The sequence below is a fragment of the Oreochromis niloticus genome, linkage group LG7 (genome assembly GCF_001858045.2).
Source record: "Oreochromis niloticus isolate F11D_XX linkage group LG7, O_niloticus_UMD_NMBU, whole genome shotgun sequence".
Lineage (NCBI taxonomy): Eukaryota > Metazoa > Chordata > Actinopteri > Cichliformes > Cichlidae > Oreochromis > Oreochromis niloticus.
The window spans coordinates 56,925,763-56,950,427 of NC_031972.2; the positions used below are offsets into that span (position 1 = coordinate 56,925,763).

General features: G+C 39.3%; 2 protein-coding genes and 1 long non-coding RNA gene across 9 annotated transcripts in view; 2 read left to right on the forward strand and 1 right to left on the reverse strand.

Moving 5' to 3' along the window:
- banp (BTG3 associated nuclear protein) overlaps window positions 1-9,489 on the forward strand; it is a 37,752-nt gene extending 28,263 nt beyond the window's left edge. For both annotated transcript variants that reach the window (XM_025908918.1, XM_003440522.5), the window contains exons 12-13: window positions 3,780-3,920; window positions 8,062-9,489. In XM_025908918.1, coding sequence (XP_025764703.1) covers window positions 3,780-3,920; window positions 8,062-8,178 — 258 coding nt within the window. In that variant the 3' untranslated portion in view covers window positions 8,179-9,489. The remainder of the gene's footprint in view (window positions 1-3,779; window positions 3,921-8,061) is intronic.
- Window positions 9,490-12,215: 2,726 nt separating this feature from the next.
- Window positions 12,216-12,631, reverse strand: LOC112847429 (uncharacterized). Its single transcript, XR_003220968.1, has 2 exons — window positions 12,500-12,631; window positions 12,216-12,350 (listed from the first exon to the last, which is right to left on the reverse strand). It is a non-coding gene; the product is annotated as an uncharacterized LOC112847429 (long non-coding RNA).
- The window catches only part of znf469 (zinc finger protein 469), a 190,204-nt gene continuing 177,861 nt past the window's right edge, over window positions 12,323-24,665 (forward strand). For 4 of the 6 annotated variants that reach the window (XM_005470925.3, XM_019361490.2, XM_019361492.2 and 1 more), the window contains exon 1: window positions 12,323-12,710. The gene's annotated coding sequence lies outside the window, so the exon portion shown is untranslated. Of the gene's footprint in view, window positions 12,711-12,761; window positions 12,873-24,665 lie in introns of those variants that run through there. The other 2 variants (XR_001223946.3, XM_019361491.2) reach the window with 2 other exon arrangements.

Sequence of the window (24,665 nt, forward strand, 5' to 3'; positions counted from 1 at the left end):
AATTTTAGCAAGGGAAGCACAATCTTTAGAAACTTAGACACAAACACACACACATGCACATTAACAGGGTGACTCATAGCATCACCCGATCCACAGCTGAGTTTAAGTGAGACCTCCTGTAAGACTGGGAATTAATGCCAGCTTGCATCAGGCTCATGCCTTGTGAATGCTGGTTGTCTCACAGTTGCATTACTCTTGGATGGTGACTGAGGATGAGGATGGGTATTCAGAGGTGTTGTCTTTTTTCTTAACACCCATTGCCTTTGTGTAAATCAAGTGTAACTACTTTCATATGAAGTGAATGCAGAAAAAATTTAAATTGAATTAAACGAAGACTTGGTAAAGAACTTTGTTTATCCTTTTCGTTATTTTCCTTCACTGTTGGAGTTGAGAATGTTTTCTGCATCAGGCTGCTGTTGTTGTTCACTTGTCTTTCCGCTCCCATTGCTGTATTTCTTTAGTGTCCTGGATCCATTACTGAAAGCATTACAGCATCAGCAAAAGATTTATTCTTTTCTTCCCTTTTTCTCTCAAGACCGTGATAGCTAACAAAGCCTGCAGAGAATTGCTCTTCTCTCCAGGACTGTGGGGCAGTACCATAGCTTTTAATGCTCCCTGGCTGCACTTCTCTTTGGCACTTGGTCATGAAGGTGGCCGGCCATTCAAACTGATTATTTAAGACTTCAAATCCCCAAAACCTTGAGGTCAACAGTAACTTATTCTCTTAAGATCCACTGGTGGCCCCTATTTCTGACAAATTAAGCCCTCTAGATCAAATCTAATATGTTGGGCAACGTTTTAAGTGACTTCTTCCAAATCTTAGTTGAAAACCGATGTTATTATGCAATCAGGCCAAGTAAATTTTTTCTGTGTCAGGAGACTCGTGTGTTCCAAGTACAAACACTTCTCACCTTGTATAATGTATAATTTGTTTCTACTTACAGTCTATTTGTTGATTCAGCCTAATTTACAAAAATCATCATTTTTTACCTCGTGAAAACTTTTCTTGATACATTAAAGTGATCTTTGTTTTTGCATCATTGCCAACCAGCCTAATGATGATTATGTTCTATTAGCTGAATGAGCGATAATTATCATCAGTACTCAAAGAATTGCTTGATAGTGCTCTATAGTGCTTTATATAAACTTCCAACCTTGAGGTAATTATAGACAACAAAACTATCATTTATGCTAATGGGGGGGAAAAGATAAAGAAAAGCACAATTTATCCCCTGATTAGATTTAGTTGTTATGAGCGAGAGCATTTCGTCTTGCTGTTTTAGACTGACATTATACTTTAGAGCCAAGCATGACAGTATTATCCTCAAATACTGGAGACGAGTTGTTCTGACAAAGAAAGTCGTGGGACAGGATATGGACCCGAGAAGTTCCTGTGTAATCGCTGCAGAGATCTCACACACTGTTCCAACTCTGTAAATGCTTTTGTGAGTCTGTGTGCTGCTCCTCACAGCTGAGAATGCAAACTGCTCTCAAATGGAGGTTCAGACGTTAATTGAGTGAGACAAGTGTTTACAATCTCATGTGTCAACCATAGCATCCCTTAAACCCCGGTAATTGTACGCTTAGATACAGTAAGTACTGACGTATCATCATGCTTGAGTTTATGCACACGGGCACACATACTCAATGTACGATTTCAGACAGACAAGCACTTGAAAGAAGCCAGTTTTGATCCCTAATAGAAGAGCAGAGACTGTAGAGATGCATTTCTATGGATGTCTGCCATAACGAAACGATTAAGCAGATGGCTCTTTCCTCTTAGTTTCTCACTGAGCTGTCTGTCTGAACACTTTTAGTATATAGTTTCTAAAATATGATGGCTGTTTCAAGAATGTAAACATAGTTTGACACAGAGGGAAATGTAAATGTTTCCCAGAATTGTTAGCATTATACACCGTTTCTGTATGCTAAATAAACATAACTGGAGACAGAAGGCAGGGAGCTTTACTTTAAACTGAGCTTAAAGATTAGAAAATGACGACTAGCTCTATCAGTATTTTTTAGTCTTAATGCTAAGTTGGCTGGCTGCTGGCTTCAGTTTCAGATTTATAATAAAGATATAAAAGTGTCATTTCTTAACATGTTGAGTATGAACATGAAATCCATTTTTTTTTTTTTAAGTATATGAGTCCTGTTTACACCAAAACTCCAGGCTAAGGCTCTAAATATTTCAGTGTTATATAGGTACTCACACAGTGTGATTCCTTTGACCCAGATCTCACAGATGACTAGGTTATACTAGGTCAGCCCACTTAGCCTCAATCCACTCCTGTCCTTGAAGCGTCCTAATTATCTGATTGAGTGAGTCAGACTGATTTCTTACACTAATAGCTTCCATCGGGCTGGCTTGGCCTAACATATTGTGGTGATGAAGCAGCACATTTTGTGGTCAGATTGGCAGAACTCCTTGCCGGAGGGTACTGGAGTGGTTAACTGAACCTTTGGGGCACATCACGAGCTCAGAACTTTAAAGTAATGGCTGGGCTGGGGAGTGGGAAGCAGCGTGGGATGTTACAGGGCAGCTAAACATCATCTGTAATCAGTTTTTTTTTCTTCCTTTTTTTTCTTTTCTTTTTTTTTTGCCAGCTTGCATTTTCAGCCCTATTTTCTGTGTGTGTGTGTCTGTCTGTCTGTCTGTAAAGTATATGCAAGATTATCTCAGCACTAAGGACATCTTGAATAGGACCGAGGTACAGAGCTCTTATAACTAAAAGCTTTCCAGGCATCACTGAAATAAGGAAAAAAAAAAATCAATAAGATCCTGCTGTCAGGTCATGTTGAAATGCATTTCTTCAAACCAGTAATCCCTCCTCAGAGAAAGTACTGCTGGAAGGCTCTGGGCCACACTGGTCTCTGACCTCTGTTTGATTTAAAAGAACATGCACAAGCACAAAGCTGAGTGAATATTTCCCTCCATCTGTCTTTTTGTATGCTTGTGTTGACAGGATGATTGTATGTTAATTTGCATGTCTGTTGTCACATGAAAGTTATGCTGTCCAAATTAACAGCAGTGCTCTGCAAGTGTATACATGCAATGCAATCCTCTCTGTTGGTGGTTGCAGTCTATCTATAGGAACCGCCTCAACGAACTAAAGCTCTACTCAACAACACTCCAGCTGCACTGCACTGCTCTGTAATTAGAGCATCAAAACCGCAGATCTCTAATGTTGTCTGGCTGACTTTCAGCGCCGTGGGAGATTAGGATCCCCTTGCGATGTCTCACTAACCATTCTCCAACAGTTTCCTTTCTTTTTCTAAATATGAACACAAATAAAAAACCATTGCTGGTGAGCATAACACATTATAGAACCCAGGAAAACAGAACTTAATTGAAGTGACTGGATCATAAAGTTTCTCTTAGATGTGATGTATAATCCAAGAGTGGGATGCGGAGAAGTGAGAACAGTGGGGATGAAATGTTTATTTATGCCACCGCATGACTCTTTCCTAGCTGCCAAGTTTCTTGCTGCATTTGTGTGTCATCATGCTTGTACTCAGTGATGACTGTAATCATTAAAGACATAAACACATCAGGTAGGACATCAATAAATATTCCTGTGGTTGTTTCTTATTGCGTTTGCTGTAAAATAATGAGTTTTCTTATGGTGGATTTTTACACTTGGCAGTGGGGAGACTTATTGCATATGTTTTATTCAGATCAGTTTTTCTAACTGATTCATGAAAAATCAGAGAAAGGACTAAAAATCCCAGTTGTGTTTGACCTTTCCTCTTTCCTCGCCACTCTTTTTCTGCCCTAGGTGCTTCGTGGAGCTCAGTTGATAGCTGTCGCTTCAGCTGATGGAGGAGCCACAGCAGTGGAGGGCTCCCCTCTCCCCCCTGACATCCAAGTCCAGTATGTCCAACTAGCTCCTGTTGCAGATCACACGGCTGCTGTACAGGTAAAACACAAACACACACACCCTCCAAAAAAAGCAAAACTCTGCAAAGAGCACATTGAGTGTAACTGAGTAACCTCATGGAACAGATCCCCCAGTAGTAATCTTGCAATTTTATTGCTTGCTTTTAGTCATTCCACAATAAATATTGCATTTCAGAATACTGTAAGAAAACATGCTATGTTTGTTTTGATGTTGATCACTTTTGTGTAGTTTGTAAATAAACTGTAAATATATTCTGTTTTCTGGTAAAAAGGTGCCAATCAGACTCAGTAAATTAGATTTGCAGCACTTTGTTACTCCAAACAAACATTAAGATGCCAAATCACCTCAAGAATCAAGAATGTATATAAATCCAAATGGGGCTGGTTCCATTTTCTTGAGCTAGGATGCACCTTGGAGTTTGCAGTTATTGCTCGAAAAGGAAATGTACAGTCTTCTACCTTTAAATGCATTTATTGAACTTCTTTACCATTCATGAAGAGGCAGTAAATGTACTGTATATTTTCATTGTGCTGTTCAAATATTGCTTCAGAAATTTAGCTAAAGTACTTGTAGGTACACCAAATCTGCTTTTCTCCTTTTCTTATACTATCACTTAAATGGCATACATTCTGCTTTCTGTCATTATGACAGGTGTTTCGACAAACAGTAATTAAACATAATCAAGTTGAAGTGGAATGTTACAAGAGGGGAAAAAAGTAGTAATTAGTAGATATTTCTAAAATCCTTCAATGAGTGAGCTTGTTGAGCAGCAGCAGCCACATGTGGAATCAGGATGGTGTGCAGACACTTGCCTTTGTAGTCTTTGAAGTGGTCACTTTACCCTTCAAAAAATGCACTTCTCCTTTGTTCTGTCATCTTTTCTTTTCCCCAGATATGTTGAATATTTAGTCCTTTTTTCTTACTTTTTTCCTTGACGCGTGTGCTACGATTTAAGTTTTTGTGTTGTGATAATGTAAATAGGCGGAATATTCAGCCTACTTCTGGTTCCAGTCCTCTCCTGATGGTAAATGGTAAATGGTCTGTATTTGAATAGCGCTTTACTTAGTTCCTAAGGACCCCAAAGCGCTTTACACTACATTCAGTCATCCACCCATTCACAGACACATTCACACACTGGTGTGGCAAGCTACATTGTAGCCACATGAATCAGGACAGGTTTATTCATCTCCCAGTAAGACAAGCAGAGCAAATGTGCTGACCAGCCATACAGCAGCGGATTTGAAAGGGGAAAAAAAAGAAAGAAAAGATTTTGCCTTTTGAGTAAGGAATTGCTGTCCATAGTTTTCTCAGTAATCTGTTCCTTGCCCATGTGAACATGAAAGTAGTTAGAGCATTTTATACTGATTACATTTTTTGGGTGTGGATTATACACATATTGATGGCCTTGTTATACAATTTATTTATTTGTACTGAGCCCACAAAGTTTTTGCCACTCAGTGTACTGTATTTCAGAATCTGTACTTTATATTTCTGTGCGCAGTGAGAGTTCAAGCTGTTTGTTTACACAAGTGATTTGTTTGAATGAACTTTTACATCTAAAATGAGCTAATTTTTTTCCTAATGTTGGATTGTACACAGATCTTGACAGATATCAACAAAGTTGACAGAAGTCTGATCAGTCACAAGTGTGATGATGATGTTGAGTAGAGCTGGGATTCACCAAGACCATGTGGACATGCTCAACAACAGACTGAAACTGCTCATAAACAGCGGTGTGTTTATTACCCGAGTAGACTTTAAGCTTGGATGAAATATCCCCAAATATTCTAAGATGTTTTAAAACACATCTGTATGTTAACATTGATATTTTTCCAGGTTTAAATGAAAAACTTTACCCGGAAGGACCTAATAAAACAAAGGGCATGTAGGCTGTATTGTTTTGATGTCCTAGTTGAAACGTTGTTAACTTTCTCTTCAGAGTTCATAGAAAGGTTATTTCTTTTCCTGCTTTTCTGCAGTCTGCTAAGTCAAGACACTGGCTCTCATCTGTTTACACACATGTGGAAGCATTCATGCAACATGCTGGAAAATTACTCCAGATTTTGCATTTAGTTACCTCTGCATCTTCTTCTTTTTCTTATTTAATAGTTTCCATTAGAGATATGAAGTGGTGCACAATGCAAGGCGTTATATTTTTTATGTAAAGAATGCATAGCAGTTCTAACGTCTGGCTAAACTGTGACACAGTTTAAAGCTGAGACTGCAAAGCACCGGCAGCCTGGTTTTAGTACACGTGTTACATATTTTCGTTCTTCCATTTGTTATTTGCAAGGGTAGAGCTAGGTCTGTGCTATGATAGTTTAAGAGTCTTTCAATTCTCATTTAAAAAACAAAACAAACAAACTTGGAATCAAATGTGTTGAACTTGCCATTTTCACTGCCGCTGTGTCTCATGTTTGTGTTGTGTGTGCTGCTATGGTACAGCTGTGCTACAGTCAAAGCTGTTGTCTTGTGACAGCACGTTGGACTGGAAAGAGAATTAAACGCTGCAGGTGTGTTTGAGGAAACCTTGGATGTGTGTTTGAGGAACAAATGAGTCACTCAACATGGTCATCGTCCAGGACTGAGTCATGAACCTCATCTTTTACAGGGCTTTTAGACACACAATAACTCGATACATCTGACATCGACTATAGAGACAGTCAGGGAAGCATTTAAATCCAAATAGCTAACCTCTTGTTTTTCTCCACTTGTCAATCTCCTCATAACCTCTCCCTTCTTCTCTGAGATATTTCTTCTGTAATCTGTCTTGTCGTTCCTCTGCTCCTTCTGTGTGTAGTTATTCACTGTGGTTGTCTTGCACAATAAAATGGAATCAGAATATAGCTTAGTCACATTGGTTAGTCCACAGGAAAGTCTTCATCATTTGTGATAGGTGTCATTAGGCTTTTACAAGGTGTGACCGCAAAGTTTTGGAACTCCAGCCATTAAAACAAATGTAAATTCACCCTAATTTTTTTTCAGAGTTGTCTCCTTGTGTGCCTTTGTGGTCCTGCTAATTTAAGATCACTCCCTGGAAGTTGGGTTCTGACCACTTCCATTTACACATTTGTGATTTTGGCATGGGCTTTATGCAATGCAGACAGCTTTTTGTGTCAAACTTACTTGACTTTCGTAGTGAGGCAATGATATTGTGTGACTATATTTGACTAGTACGCAGAGAAAATGCTCCCATATCGGGAAAATGAATGTTCATTGCATTTCGGGATGTTTCTATATGAGGTTTAAACGTATAGCTGCTTACCAACATCATTCTGTCTAGCTTCCCTACAACTGGACCACCTGCCAGCTTTACAAGCCAGCAGGCACTTTTTCCACTTGCCATGTCAAAAATGGATAACTACTTTGTGTTAACCTAAAAGTGCCTATAATCCCAGCTTCTAACTGCTTGTACCCCTGCTGGCAAAGTGATCCGATTTCAGGGGCTAGTTCTAACAAAGAAGCTAAATTGAGGGCGAGATTCATTATATAAGAAGCCAAAAAAGATTTAACTTTTGGCTTCTTGTACCTTCATTTGGTAGGAATAGTTTAAGAAAGGCAGGGAAGTGGTGAGACAGAGGGTGGATGTGATGCAGCAATGAGTGGAGACTTGATCCACTCCCACAGTAAGGCGTAAACTTTTGACAAAGAAAGTCCCAGCCTCAACTGAGGGGAAACATATTCCTTTGAGAACAGGGTACTTTTTAGTCAACTATGTTTCAGTTGGTTAGTTTGTGTTATTGCATGTCTTTGATCTTTTAACATGTTAGTTATGATCCAAACATTTGTGTTTAAACACTAAAGTCACAGCAGCTGATGATCAGCTGCAACGTTCTGTCACGTAAAATTGTTTTTGTCAACGGATTTTGGTGGTTTTTGTGAGAGCAACACAACAGCTACAGTTACACAAGAGAAAAGACTGTCTGACAGGAAAAAAATAAACAGTAAAAATAGTCTGTAGCCTCCCAAGTCATATGAAATAACCCTTTGATATACTCCGCTCTTCAGAGAACTTAAGATTGGTTTAAGACTGGTCCTCAGTCCCCCTTACCTGATGAACTATAAATACATAGTGAATATTCAGTAAAAGTACTGATCTTTTAGTGTCTTTTCATCTTTCTTGTCACCTATTTCATCTCCTCTCTTTTCTTTATCTCAGGCTGCTGAGCTGGCACCAGCCCTGCAGGCAGACATGGAAGTCAAAGAGGCCATCCAGGGTGCTATCCATGGAGACAATGGCGAGATCGTCCAGATTGTGACATCTGTGGCCACCTGAGAGTCCATCTGGTTTGGCACAGATTAGAATCTTTCCCTACAGCATGACCTGACGAGTCTATGGAACATCAGGGGTCAACAAATGCATACAGTCTGACAAGCGCTCAAGTTAGATAGTCTTTTAACAAATATTGAAGGTCATGGATAAAACAAAGAGGAGCCTTTTTTTCTGTTTTCCCCTTGCAAACTGCTTAATTCATTGTCAGCCAGATGTCGCAATGTGGAAATGCTCACAGAGATTGTGAAAAGACCAAGATGCTTCAAAATCAACTGTGGCCCCTTCTGGTGGTTTCATCACTATAATGACCTGACAGGCCGAAGAATACACAGCGGGATTATTGTCTCTTCAAGGAGGGTGCTGCTCCTGGACACCATCACCCTGCCACTTCATCAGCACCAGTACTTGTTTACATCAGCTTTGGAAAATAGTGGATTATTTGGACTTCAGCTGTTTGGCTAACCCTGATATGCCGCAGAGGGTTTGCAAAAATCCCTGAAAGTCCCTCAAACAACCAGCACTGTGCTCCTTTTTTTGTCCCTTCTTGTCACAATGATCTGAAGGAGAAAGTAGAATTTGCTGTGGACAGCTGCTCTTTGTCCTAATTGATTTGATTTCCCAACACTCACCTGGATCCGGTCCATATTATCTCTCCTGGCTGTGAGACACTTTATTTTGTTCAACTTGTTTTAATGTTGCTTCAGCCACAAAGCTTTGTTTGTTTTTGGTTTATCTAATTGTAACATGTTGAAATATTGGCGGAGATTTAATTCCAGAGGTAGAAGGCCATGAAATGGGAGAGACTGGGTCAATGGTAGACGGTACAAGTTGCTTATAGACAGCCAGGGAAACCCTGAAGTTGTTTATATCCCCCAGTTTCATCTCTGTGACATCCATTCATGTGAATAAAACATGTTTGTGGTTGCCATTAAAGTGTGCTTTTGTTTAGCTTTTCCCCCTCTAGTTTCTCTCTCTGTTTTTTTTTTTTTTTTTTTTTTTCATCAGACATGGTCATCAAAATAGCTCCAAGACATGACTTAGCTTTGATCTACTACAAATAGACAATTGAAATGAGTCTGAAAGGATAGTTGGGGTTTGAGGTCTTGTTTCATGTTGAGCTAATTTATTAGCTATTTTTGAAGTAAATCTGTATCATGTCAACATCAATAAGTGTAGGATTAGGCTACTGTACTGTCAGGAATCCTAACAAAATACAGAGCAAATATAAGCTTTTCCTTAGTCTCTACAGGGTTTGTGTCAGGAGACTATAAATTTATGTTTAGTCCTCATTATAATTTTTAAACTGTGACTGCATTTTTTGTGCCCACTGCGTGTCTATGCCTTTCTTTAAGTAAAGACAAAGGACTCTTATTACTTAGAATGATCCTCAAGAAATGACTAATATATTTGCATCTGGAAAAAAAAAGATGAGCAAGACACTCAACTGTGTTGGGATATGTTTCCCATGCTCAGTATGATGTAATAGTGTATTTTGGAGTGGGGAAAAGAGTTAGGCGACAAAATGAACTTGATAAAACAACATTCATAGTCTTGGCTGCTTCCTTTTGTTTCCTTTCAGTCTGTTGTTGCTGTGTTTGAGTCCTTTCACACAGCCTCTTCATCTTGTACATTCCCCTCACTGCTCTCTTGCTCTTCTCCCACTCAACTTGTGTTTTCTTTTCCTTTTGGAAGTTTCATTAAAGTTATGCACTAAGCTGGGCTAAAATTTCATGGGATAGTCAGGTGGGTGCATCCCTTGCCATAGCTGAGTTGAAATGCTGGCACAACCCCCTGCTCACAGTGAGCCCTCCATTAAATCTTGGACTTGGAATGGGATAGACCTTGCTCTTCATGTTTACAACTATGGACTCTATTCAGGAGCTGAAATGGTTACCATAACTATGGGCTCTCTCATGGGCTGCCTCTAAGATAACCTGCTGACAAGTGAAGCAAATGATAGATGGAGAGATGAGATTGTCTGGAAAGGGAATGTGTGTTTAGAGAGGAGGAGAGGAGTGATAGGCAGAGAGCAGGCGTGGATCTTTCCCTTCTTTCTCAGCAGCTCTGTGTTCTCCTGCAGAGACAGTGGGTCTGCTGGCATCTGCAAGTACCAGCTTCTGCTCTTTGTCTACGTCATCCACAGACAGGCATCCCTTAGGATGTTCATTGATGAGTGAAGATCATTTTTGGATCAAAAATTTCTAAACCCTGTGTGTTAATGACAAATGCAGACGTAAATCTGTCTCACATTCACTCTACTCCAAAAGGTCACAGGTAAGGCTTTTAGAAACATCTCAGTCCTTTGAATTGGTTTCTGTTACACATGAACAGAGAAAAAAATATTTTTATAGATGAAATTCTGGGTGTATGTATCACTGTGTTGGACAAGAGGCAGGAGCATGGCTGCTGTTATATGCATCATAAAACAGCACGGGCTGCTAAATGTCAGTTTTTATTGGTTGAAGGTCTAAAAATTGAAGCTTTACTCATTATTTAAACAGACTATATAAGAAAGAGAAGTTGCTAATAAGAGCTGTTTGGCATACTTGCAGTAGGTATTATCAGCAATATATCGTAATATAAAAGAGATCCACATACACTCACTGCCATTTCATTAGGTACAGCTTTCTAGTGCTGGGTTGGATTCCCCTTTTACCTTCAGGACAGTCTTAATTCTTTGTAGCGCATATTTAAGGTGGTGGTGAATAAATGGTCATAAATGGATGAACATGGTCAGCAATAATACTAAGGTGCGCTGTGGTGCTTAAACAGTGCTCAGATGGTACTAAAACATCCAAAGCCTGCTAAGAAAACAGCCACCACACTATTACACCACCACCACCAGCAGCCTGAGCCATTGATACAAAGGAGGATAGATCCATGCTTTCATGTTTTTACACCAACTTCTGACCACCACATCTAAATGTTACAGCAGAAATTAAGACTCATCAAATAGGCTATATTTTTGTAATCTTCTGTTGTTTAATTTTGATGGGGCAATCCAAATTGGAGCATCAGGTTCCTGTTCTTAGCTGACAGGTGTGCCATCCAGGATGATCTTCTGCTGGAGCCCATCTGCTTCAAGGTTTGACATGTTGTGCAGTTGTGCATGTTGTGACCATTCTCCTCTGACAGCAATGTTTTTGGAACATCCTCTGTAAATCCTAGATATGTTTGTGTGGGAAAATTTCAGTAGTCAGCAATTTCTGAAATGCTCCGATCTGACCATCTGACACCAAAAACCATGAATGGTCAACATCACTTTTTTCATTTTTTTAATCTCCACTCTGTTGCTTAGCTTGAACTTCAGGAAATCATCTCAATCATGCCTACAAGCATAAATGCATTGTTTTGTTTAATTCGTTTAGAATATGTAAACAATATACAGAAAGTAATTTAGAAAGAAATATACAAAAATAATAGCAAAATACACAACAGTATAGCTTCACATTTGCTGATTTAGTTTACATATACAGAGTGGGAAGAAGTGCAAACACATCAGTTATTATTTATCCAGCTTTCTTATTGATATCAATCTCAATAACACCAACATACATATTTATTAGTGCACACAATTTAGACACCATGTGAAATACAAAATACAATTTTATATAGTTTTTACAATTCCATAATTTTACATCCATACATCAAAGACAAATACGTCCAATTTTGGAATGCTGATTGCAAAATCTGAGTAAACACAGAATAACAACTAAATAAACCTTGTTAAGTGACAGCAATGCTAACCACCTATATAGTCACCCTATATCTCTTCAAGACACCCTCTGACCTCTATGTGGTGTCTGTTCCTCATGTGTATCATATATGATCAGTCCTATATGTTATTTTACTATTTCACTCTCTCTCGATCCCCTATGATCATTCAAAGACCAACATGTAGAGTTTGAGACACCAGAACTTCCAAAAGTCTGACTTCTGTCACCACTGTCTCACTAAGGACAATACACACAGATAGCACCTACAGTTTCACACTTTCAAGATTGCACAAAACCACAATTTTCCTTGATGCAACCCACGTGCGTCTAAAATTAGTATTTTTGGGTCACTCAAGAACAATCAATCAAATTTCAGGAAAAACCATGACATTTTTGATGTTGTCAAATCTGACCAGAACAGTTTGTAAGGGTTAAAATGGCCACGAGAAGTTCACGTGCCTTTGGTAAATCACAGAGCGAGAGAGAAAAGAAAAGAAAAAAGCCCGCAAGGATTAAGAACTATGTATAGATTGTTCAGTTTCAAAGAGGGTATGGTATTTTATTGAGACAGCAGAGGGAACTCCCTGAATCGTGAAAAATACTCAAACCTTTGAGGAGAAGTGGGTGCCGCAGAGTCCAGCCGAAACTGCCTGAATGGGAGGTCCTCCTTTAGTTTGGGGACCAGATGTGTGAGAGAGGAGGGGTACAGAGGCAACCAGACAACAGCTACAAAATGCTTCCTAGTTTCTCTAAACAAACTGCATAAGTTGGCAGCTCAGACCTTCGACTGAATGCACGCATCTGATATCAGCTTCAGAGGTAAGTTAGATAATTACTCGGCCGTTTGTATTGATTACTGAAATGCGCATTACGTCGTTGCCCTGAAGGTGAACCGAGGACGTGATGACGTGAGGGGGTAACTACTTTTGACAGACCCAGGGTGTATGATGTCTGAGCTGCTTTTCTGCTGTTCTCTTTATGGTAATTGCTTCTACTTGACCGCCTACATTCACTCAAAAGCAGTCATTCCAAAAACGAGCGCAAATGTTGTGGCGCGTCATAGTACTTTGGCACAGTGTGCAGTCATCAGATACAGACTATTAAAGTCTAGGAGTGCGCAGCAGGTGCGCCATGTCACCTAAAAATAGACAAACAAAGCTGTAATGAGCTTTAAGAGCAGTGATTTAAAAGCGTTAAAGTGGAGGCAGTTTCGTTGTACTGTCTGTAATCAACTACATCTACACAACTGATAAGTTAAAAAAAAAAAATACAAATACTCGCATATTAGAGATCATATTTAAAGTGACATTAGCTTTGTTTTACGTGTGTTTTTGTGCTGTTAGTATGGGTAAGCTGGTTGCTAGAAATCATCAGAGTTGACTCAGAAGCTTTGCCTGTTTTATGAGCTACAGTGCCATAACCATCAAACCTTTCTTGCATATATTAAACGTCTCAGCCGGATTAATTTATTCAGTAAGGTCTGTGGTTCGTTTGAGTAAGTTACTTTAACATTTTTATTAGCAATGAATGCCATTACAGTAAAATTTCATTATGTTAGTTATGAAGGGCCTACTGTTTACCTTAAGCTGCGGGGAACTTAAGATCAACATTGCCTCACTCCACGTAACAAGATTTATGGAAAGACTTTCATTCAGTACAATATTTTTATGGATTAATGTGAATAGCCTCGGCTGTTTTATTATATTTGCAGCCAGTACAGTGAAAAATCTGGAACGCTGAATCTATTGCTGTGACTCCGGCAGATTGTGTAAATATGCATCAGGATAAGAAAATTTACACTTTGTGAGTTTTAACATGCCAGAATAATCATCTGTTTCCAGAGACATTAGGGACTGAGAGAGGTTGTCTAGTTTGGCAAAAGCCCAACTCTGATTCCATGGGAGAACGACTGCTTGTTTGTTAACACCAGAAAGCCCTCTCATGTGATGAAAGGGAAAACTAAAAGTACGCTTTTCATTGAACACAAATGTAAGTACTCTGAGATGACCCGTTTGATTTCCCTCCTCTTATCTTTGTTATGGTTATAAATATGATTATGCCAGAGATGGCATGCAGTACATGGATTTGTCTGGAGCCATAATTGGCTGATGTCTCAGAGCATGATTTTCTCAGGTTCGACTGATTCAAAAGGTCAGGCCAGGAAAACAGGGACTCAGAGGTTTCTGGAGCAGTTGAACACCCATCTCTGATGCTTCATCCCACCGTCTCTGGTTATAATCACCCATCAACCCACCACGAATCCCATAATGTCACTCTGTATGTGTGAGCGTATGTGGCTGGCTCGCATGAATTTACAGTGTGTTAGTGTGTATCCAGGGGCGAGAGTGCTTATGAGGCTTAATAAATTGAGCTACTTGCCTCCTATTCGAGCATTAACGTCGACCAGAAACGTTCCTTTTGTTATTCTGGGGATGTGCCCTGTGCTACAAGCTTTGAGTCCAAGGCCAAGTCATTTGTTAGCTTATTTAATCCCAGTTTGCACAAAACAGCTTGTCACCAAAGTCACTAGAAGTCAAGATAAAGGAAAGCCTTGTTCAGTATTTGAACATATTCCAGGCTAGACTGAGCATAGAGACTTCACATTCAAAGATAATGCAGAATTGGAGCATTCAACAGAATCTGCATGTGCAATTCAGCTTGTGTTACTTAAGTGTGAGGGGGAGACGAGACCGAGAGGATCTTGGGATAAAAGATTAAGACAGATATGAGTTTTGGGAAAGAGTTACACAAGCAGACAGGGAAAAGGAAGAGAACAGCTACACTAGCACATGTTTTCTAAGTAGGCAGAATAGTACTATAAGGCATCTTACCATAACAAAGCCTACATGTTTACAAGTAATGGCAGATGTTTTCAAAACAGCTGGCAGATGTTTAGTATAGACATCATCTTGCAATAACTAATGAGCATTACAATTTATGAAGTTCTTACAAGAAGCTATGGTCAGCTACTTAATAGGGGGAGGAAGGGGGAGTAAGAGCTTTAACTTAGAAATAATTATATTTTTCAGATTGGGCTCATCGTAAAAATGTGTCTGTGTTTTAGGTGGAAATGGAGTGTCTGTGTGGGTTCTCGAGACCATCCAGGTCACGTTAGTCTAGAGCTCGAAGAGAGGACAACTGGACTTATTTAGGAGATTATTCGAGAGTGTTCTAAGGCGTGAGATATTTATTAACGGAGAGAGGCCTGGCCCTCATTTTACAAGTGATCGTGTTTCTTTAAAAGGCTGTTGCATCATGGGCTGTTACTGCATCATGTGTCCATGATGTAAGTGGCCCACAGGCACAATACCAGGGCCCTTGAATTACTTCACTTAGGTGGAATGCATGTTATTATGAACAAGACACTAAGTTTAATGAAAAATAAATATATTTTGACAATATCTTGATAATGCACCATTACAGCTCTGGACAATATTATTCAAAATATTCTGTCTTGGCAACAAAGGCTTTGAAGTTTGGTTAATTTCCATGAGAATTATATTAGCTATCCTACTATTATGAAGTAGCCAAATATTGTGTTTTCACTAACAGAGACTTGTGAGTTCTGCGGTATCTTAACTATTCCTAGGACTGCACTCTTTGCGACATAGACCTCAGATGTTATTACCGGAATCTGCTGGAGCCATTCTCTCAACTCCCCTTATCACTGGAAACACTTCACCTTTCACATCTGTTCCAGTTGTTCTTTCATCCTGTTGTACTTGTCAGTCGTCTTCTGCTGCTTCTTTTTGATGGTACTATCAGGTAGGATTGTCACATATTCTGCTTCTTGTCAACCACCACTATATTTATATGGCTAGCCAACAGCTGTTTGTCCCACAGGCTCTTAGCTCTGCTGCTCTTGGTCACTTCTGCTTGGGTTTGTTTCCCAGTGGGACTTTGAAGATCCTTATCCATTCATGGCAAGGATGTTTCTGTACTCTATGTGCCAACACATTATCCTTACTATTTTTGTAGTTGACCTGCAAGTTAAAATCATGCAGCAGTAAAGACCAGCACATAAGTCTTTGGTTATAGTTCCGCATTTGGGAAAGAAACACTAATGGATTGTGATCGATAAACACTTGTACAGGCAGCACACTCAATCCAACATAAACTTCAAAGTTCTGTAAAGCAAGTAACAAGGCTAGAACCTTGTGATCTATACCTTGTTTATTTTCTTGTAAGAGAACAGCTCCTGCACTGAACGAACTGGCATCAACTTCCAGTTTAAAGAGGCGCTAAAAGTTTCTTACAGAGAGGCACCTGCACACTGAGGTTTGCATAGTGAACAATAACCCTACAACATCAGTCGTAACACATGCATAGTCATGCATCTCAGAATGTTTTCACACATTACTTTGGTCCATATCCCTTAATAAGTTTGTAAACTTGTAGCTTTTCACAAAGTTTGATTTGTTTACCACCAAAGATCTAAAACGCATCACTACAAATTATGTAAGAATGCTCAGTTTGCCTATTGGCCAAAGTTGTCTGGGGTGAGAGCAAGGTTTTGTGTTCTGTATTAGTGGATAACACTGCAGAATTTACTTCCAATATTCGTATTTATCTGGGCAATTTTGTTCTTTTTATGTCTAATTGCTACAGTTTGTGTACTCTGCGTGTCTGTCTTACTCTCCTGCATGCCAAAACATACCTGGCTTGCAAACTTGCAAACCTCTTTTGAGTTCGACTGGAACTGAATTGAGACTGCCTTCTCCAAAGGGTCCCAAAGGGTGTGTTTAAAGTGTTTCACATCTGCATAAATGAACTGCATCAAGTGGGAAATTGAAGCAGAGTTTGATTTAAATATACTAAACAACTCAGGTGTGAAAACACCCTCAGTGTTCATGGCTTTGGTTGGTCTACAGTTGGGAACCTTTTCACACCAAGTGACTGTTCCTCAGAAAGACCTACTAAATTTGATGTTTTTTCAGCTTTTATTTAATTTTTTTCAAGGTTTATTCATATAACATTGTTTATTGGGAAAATTTTTAACTCTAAGTCATTCCCAAAATCTGGTTTTCTTCACTTAGCACACACTGTTCATCTCTAATCAACCTCTACTCTGCTTCCTGTCACATCACGTTGCTCTATTAGTTTTCCCTAACAACCTCCAGAAGGTGTGTGGCAAAATTGAAAAGAAAAAAGAAAACTAGAAACAGATCCTCATTAAATCACTCACAGTCAAGTATATCACATGCTCTGTTTTATCTGAGGAACAGAGGAAAGCGGATGTGATGTGAACTACTTTGCTCAGACTGTTTGTTGGCTAAAGTGTTGGTGTTCAGGTCCAATCGGGGGTTTTGTGCATTCTTGATGATTATGATGGAAGTGGAGGGGCAGGGCGGGGGGGCGTAGCTTTCCAACTCTGACAGTTATGTATGCAATCAGTGCCGAACAAGAACCTTTTCATTTTAGGGATGCGCCCTGCCTGAATAGCTCAGCACAGCCGAAGACAATTAGGTGAATGCTGTTGCACCCAGCTGTGCCTTGGATCAGCAATAGTTTAGTGCAATTAGAGAGTAAGAGACAAGATCAGGAAACACCCAAAGGCTGTGCTGTCACTGCTGAGCAACGTGATGAAGTGAGTGTGGATGGTAGTAGACCCCAGAAGACCGAGGGATGAATCAAATGTTAACATGAAGGATAAAAAAAAATGAAAACCAAAAACGTCTAATCTTGCTTTAAAGGACACGTCACATGACATCAGTCATTTCTTATAAGGACAAAAGGTGGCATGAGGTCATTTCACAATGACATGCATAAAAATATTTGATGTTCACTGATAATGTTATGATTATCAAAGATTAATGTAGTGACAATAACATTTTGCAGTGTATGATAAAATTAGCACTGAAGTTGTTGGTTTGTGTGTTGGATGGTCATTTGTTATGAAAGTGATTCCCCAGCATCTGGTTCAGCTCTTCATGATCACGTGATCTGTGGGTAAAATAGTTTGGTTGAAGCACACGCACCGACACATCTGTTTTATTCATGTTGCGGGACATTACATTGACTTATATTCATTTCCTGGCGTCTTCCCCTATCCACAGCCCAAATGACTAGTTGCCTGACTAAACCTAACTTTACCCCAAGTTTGTCTACCACAATTTAACGATTATTGGGACTAGCTAGACTCATATGAGAAATACACAGTTGCACATTCTCACAGGTTATGTGTTTTTTTTCCGTGACCTTTCTAACTTCCAGTAAAGGTTCATCAAAGATAATCAGTCATCAATATGTAGGTCATCTAAGCTAATCTTCATATGCTAAACCAGTATTAAATTAGCCAAATTTAATGCAACACATAGAGCCTAGTCTACTGGTAGATCCTTATCCTGTCTTCTTCATCTCTACTTCCCAACAATGCTTTGCACACATGCACAAAAACCTCAGTGATTAACAGCTTGCTGTTAAAGTTATGATAGATTCACCCTGCGGTGAAATCAGGAGGGGATAAATTACACTTTCAGGATGTAATTGCTGAACTCGTTCATTACAATTAGGTCACAAAGCAGTTATTGATGTTGTGTTGAGATCAATTTACTGTCAAAGAGATAGCAGATGTGAATTAGAGAATGAATGAGAAGTGAGCATTAGTGAACTGGCTCTCTCTTTGTCTTTGAAACATTCCTAGCAACAATGCAGCGAGTGCTACCTGAAGAAATATTGACAGAAACATGACAGTGGATTCCTGAGAATGTGTGCTCGCTGTACTGTCTGCGTGCCTGACAGGGGTGCCAGTTTATATTACTCTCCTGTCTCTTTTTACATCATGTTTTATTTTAATATAAAATAATTGCATTATTTGTGAGTTATATCTTTTGGCTTTCTGTTAGTCAAGTGTGGGATATTGATCTGGGCGGTTAAATAGCACAGGGAGTTGTTAATCAGTGTCAGCTGCTTTGGTGTTATTGAAATTAGGAACAGGTACACTTCAGGGACAACAATGAGACAATTGTCAGTGCAGCCTTTCAGCTTTAACGAAACTGTTGCAATAAATATTTTGGAATTACAGTCATTTTTCTGCACAATCTCCCGATGTTAGAGGCTCAAAAGTAATAATATAATAATATAAAAACCTGAAGCCTAAAAAAACACCAGCATTTGAGGATCATGCTTTTCTAGCGCTTTACTGCATTCAACTTCAGTTGCTGCTCATTTGTGGGTCTCTTTGTCTTCAGTTCTGTCTTCAATACCTGAAAAGCTGCTCTTTTCTTCTGAGATGAGGTGACTGACTTGGCCATTGAAGAAGATCTAGTTTCTTTGGCTTGAGAAACTAGTATGCTTTAGGTCATTATTCATTTTCATTCTTTTAACAGCATTTGTTTAAATCTGACTAAAGAGTATAGCCTGATCTTGATGCTTCTGTTAGCAGTCACATCATTAAAGGAAATTACTGCCCAATCCCCACTGGTATCCCTAACACTTCGCCCGCCATGTTTGACAGAGAATGTGATATGTGTTGGATCATGAGCTCTTTCTTTCCTACTCCGTACATTCTACATACAAGTTAATTTTCAGTCCAAATACATTTGGTTTGGTTTGCACATTTTTGTAAATCCTCTGTGTTTCTATTCATGAAGGCTTCTCTAAGTTGTAGAATTTGACAGTGATATGCCTACCTCCTTAAATGTCTTCTTGGCTTAGTTAGATTGTGATGTTAATTTTCTTAACCAAGGAAAGAATTCTGTGGCTTCTGTGGAGTCCCAGGCATTTTGGTGTTCCTGAGCTGGCCAGTGCAGTCCTTCATTTTCAATATCTCTATGGACCACATATTGAGATTTCCAGGGAACAGCTACTGGGTGCAAGTTAAGTGCCTGAATCAAATCCAAATCTTTTCCCTGGTGAATTTCTCCTGAAATGCCTTGAAACTGACAGTTCATTGTCCAGTTAATTTTGAGCCTCTTGAAAATTTGATACTATGTAAAATCATTTCTGTAATGAAAAGTGTTCCTATAAAACGATTGCTATACCCCTTGAATCAAAGGTGAAAATCTGCACTTCCACAGCTTCTTGATTATTGAAACACCCAAAACACATCTGTTTTTTTTCTACAGAGGAAAATTTGAAAGCTTTGTGTCATTACCCAACAACAACATTATGGGCCTAACTGTAATTATGTAATATAAATGAAGTAAATTGAACTGAGACTCAGTGACTGTTTTTGTAAACTCTTTCACTGTGTCCTACACCCAAATTTAATACGCTGTTTTGCATACTTGCTTCTAAAACTGTGGGCTTAAGGATTTCTGATGATTGTTTCTATTTTATTGTTTATTATCTGAAGTTGGCAGGTTTGGTTTGGTTGGTTTGGAAGCACATGCATTATGTATTTTGTTAGACATTTTGCAGTTTTGCGGAAAATGCAGCAACCGACAGCAATATCAGACAGATTATAGTGCAAACAATGGTGTCATTCTAAAACGAAATCAAAAAATGGGTCTGCTGGATTCTTCACATAGACTCTAATGCAGGGGTCTCCAATCCCAGTCCACAAGGGCCGGTGTCCCTGCAGGTTTTAGATGTGTCCTTGATCCATCACAGCTGATTTAAATGGATAAATTACCTTCTCAACATGTCTTGAAGTTCTCCAGAGGCCTGGTAATGAACTAATCATATGATTCAGGTGTGTCGACCCAGGGTGATATCTAAAACCTGCAGGGACACCGGCCCTTGTGGACTGGGATTGGGGACCCCTGCTCTAACGGTTCATTAGATTCTAAAAAGCAACATTTTATATTTGTTCGTCTTATTCATTAATCTATATTTTGGTTATAAATTAAGCCACATTACATCATTGTAGAACTGAATTACTGTGTAAACAGTAGTTCTGGATTATATTTAATATTACCGTATAACAGAGGTATTCACATTTATATGTTATGATAAGACATCTGATCTAGGTCATTATTGACTAGGACCTCCACTCTGAGGCTTAAAACCAGAAGTCACTGCTCGTGCTGAGTGATTGCATTTTGATTAGACATCAGATCTTGGTCATTACTGTTTCAGCTGCGTATGTGTGTGTATTAGTTCAATATATCAATTCTGCTCTCTCTGCTATGCATGCTCTCACATTTTAGGCCCACACAGGGCTATAGCATCTGCTGTTGTGTTAGGGGCTCGGATGCCCTGAGGAGCTTAAATGGTCTTAGAGTTCCCTGGAATCAGATGAAGATGATGAGGAAGATGATGAGGGGGTTGGGACTGTGAAAGGGGAATAGAGGAACATGCTGGGCAGATTTAGGAGATTTTCGAAGACACATCCATGGGCTTGTTCAGTACTGTTGACAGAAATTTGGACCATCTATGTATAGATCCACTGTAAAAACTGAAACTAAACAAAGAAAAAAATAAACATACATGAAAAGCCAACCAGCTGCAAAGGATTTTTTAAACTAAGGCATGTTTTGTGTCAACTTAGGTTAGCAACATTAAGTTTGTCCAATTTGGTACTCAGATCTGCTCGTGTTCTCATATGAGTGAGTGTGCTGGGACAGAAATTCAAGTTTGGATCTGGTGATCCCAGGTTGCATGACTGACCATCATTACCACATGTAAGAACAGTGGATCCATATTTTAACACACAAATGCAAAATATAACTGTATAAAATTAGTGCAGTGCAATGGCTGACCATCACTTCTGACATAAAATAGGTGATTTTCACTCTTGCCCTGTGTATAAATGAGCAAATACATTTAGTTCCCTCACTAAAATGTGATTTGTTCCTAATTACTCCAAGCACCATGGTGGAGGGCCATGTCAGCTTACATTCTTTACACTGAATTGTTTCTTTAATTTCTTGGATCATTTCATCAACATCTTGGCAAGACTGGTGCACTTGGCAGTTCTTAGCAGAGTTGGAATGAGTACTTCCAATCCTTGAGAACTAACACCTACGCATACACAGTGGCCTTAGTTACCTTGGATAATTTACAAACGGTTATCCGAAGTGTTTTCAACATAAGATTTTTGGTTGATTGCATTACATTTTCATAAATGCTGTTCTGAAATATTTCAAATGTAAAGCGACTGTTAGAATGACATGTTTGATGTTAGGCTCTCTATGGCGCTTCCAGCCAAAGTACATACATCTCTATGCACGCATTTTCTATGTTCTCTGAAGGCATTGCAGGTGTGTACTTTCTTCTGCATTTGTTTGTAGCTTCTGGGAAGAATGGATTATTCAGTGATTAGGATCTATTTAATGGCACGAAGCTCAGGGTCAATTCAGAAAAGCGATTCAATGATAATTCTTTAAGACAAGATATGCTTCATATCCATAATAAACACAGGGGAGGTTTGGCTGTTAGTACCCCAGGTGGAGTGTACATCTGCCTAAATGATCTGCGTCAGGAAAAGCACAGAAGAAATGGCAAAAACAGCTGTGGGTGTTCTTGAACACACGAAAACCACAATTTTCCACTGAAAAAGGGGTTGCAGTGTGATCAAATGACAGACAAACAGTTTATTTAGCTCATCCTTCTGGCTAGCTCTCGTGATGATGGTGGGAAGCCAGAGGCGTCAGCGTTGAAGGAAACCCGTAACTTTAGAGAGAAAAAACGAAGATGAGACCTCGGCCTGCCTAAGCCAACTGGACATTTGATTTTTTCATAGTTATTTCTACTTTAAGTGATAGTAAAAACCCCCAAAAAGTTAGTATTTTGGCAGGTTACACAGTTAATCCTGGGAAAATTCTACGTTTTTGACTGGGATCTTGAAGGAGCTGCTGAGAGAATGACTCCATTCCCAGATAACAATGCTTAGCAACCATCTAGCCAGCTAAGATGAGCATGTGAACACTATCACCAAAGTATGAAGCCAATATCTGATTTCTAGGGTGTGAAACAAACACACTAGAGCGCTGTGTTTCTGCCTCTACGATTCATTGTAACCTGAGAGACATGTTTGCAATGATTCGATAAGAACAGATTACATCCTCATGTGCAGCCAGTGTTTGTGCCAGTCATTTCTGACTGTTACTGATACATCTCAGTGTTTGGCCTAGAAAAGTTACACTGTGTACTTCATGGTCCTTGAAAAACACGTGGGCTTATAGTTAACAGCTTTCCAATATTACACACTAAGCACAGTCAGTCCACCTTGATTCAATTCTTGTGCATAAAACAGGATAATCCTTTTTTTTCCCCAGGATAATATCAAAACTATACTGTGGCAGTACAGTTGTCTTGTCATTATGAATTTTGTCATAATGACAGTAAGTGTGACTCGAGGGCCTGTCTGGGAAACTCATATTTGCGGAGAAGAACCCATTTACTTCAGCGATTATTTAGATGGAAAAAACACAGAAAGACCACAGAAACATGTTTATGCATGGAAACAAACAGACACTGATTGTTTCTGTGCACAAACATGTTGTCAAGCTAATGATCATACATGACTCTGAACGTACAAAACACTGTCGATGCTTTCTGTCTGTTACACACTGTTCCCAGTAAATTTTATTAGCAGCTATTGTTCTTTGGTGTTGATTGTAAGGTAAGTAAACTGCTGAAACCCCGCAACAAACACTCCGTTTAGCATGCCTGTGTTGTTTCCTCTTCGTCACCTGTTAGTGATCTGCTTTATGTATCTCACGTGTCTCTCAGGCTAATCAGCCCTGGCTATTAGCCCAGAGTACCATATGGTGCTCTAACCCGTGTTTGCTATCCTGCATACAAACCCCTTGTACATTAGACCTAGATGCACGCTGTGGCTTTTTCTGTGTACATATTTCATACATTGTATAAGTGTCTCAACTACTGTACTCTAATTGCTCTCAATGACTTCCACATGCGGCTGTGCTCTACAAGTCTAACTTTCGCCACAGGGTCGAGAAACGGATATACCCATGACTTCTGTCATGAAAAAGAGAATCACGACTGGGTAGTGTTGTTGTTACTAAGTGGCTAGTCCACAGAGAGGATCCATCTCCATAACTAGCACGTGATATTGCTTAGGAGGAAATTATGTGTTTACAGTACTCTGTAGTGGTATGGTCTGTGCCATATAGACTTCTAGCTTTATGCTTGACTTTTCAACCATAAAATTTGTTGTAAGTATTTCTGAAAAAAAAAGTGCAGGTCATGCTCATGTTGCACTTTAACAAAACAGTGCTTAATATAGTTTAAGTCCCTCTCGAAAGTGGGGTACAGTAATTATAGTTGCAGTCTGGCAACTAGCTTTGAAAGTCAAGTTCTGAAAGTAAAAGTTTTTGGGGTGTTTTTTTTTTCTCGTTCTTGTTTTGCATCTTCTTTCAAACACCACCAGATATAAATTACAGATTGTCACTATCCAGCTGGGCTGAGTTCAGCTGGAAATAGGACCGCGTGCCAAGCTGTTCTCTAAAATGACTCATTGTCAGCATTTCCACTTTGTGCTGGAGGCTACCAGGAAAACATACTTTCAATGTTCCTCAACCCTAAGCTGATTTTAAAGGACCTATCATGTTCTCACAAGCAACTGTGTCTGTGCTGTTCTGGCAAGCCTCTATATCTCTGAATCGTGTTTTATTTAGTTAAGTTTTGCAGAATATTTATTTATTTATTTATTTAAAGCAAGCTGTAAAATGCTGGCATCCATTGTCGTACATGTTTTTATTGCTCTGCTGGGTATGTTATTGTCCTGAAGTAAATTTGTGAATAAATGAAAACAGTAATTGGAGACGTTTATAAAAACACATGTTCCTGTGGGCACAGACTCAGGATAAACAGTAAAGCCACTGTGTTTTCACTGACTCCTTGAACATTTTGTGGAGCTCTTGT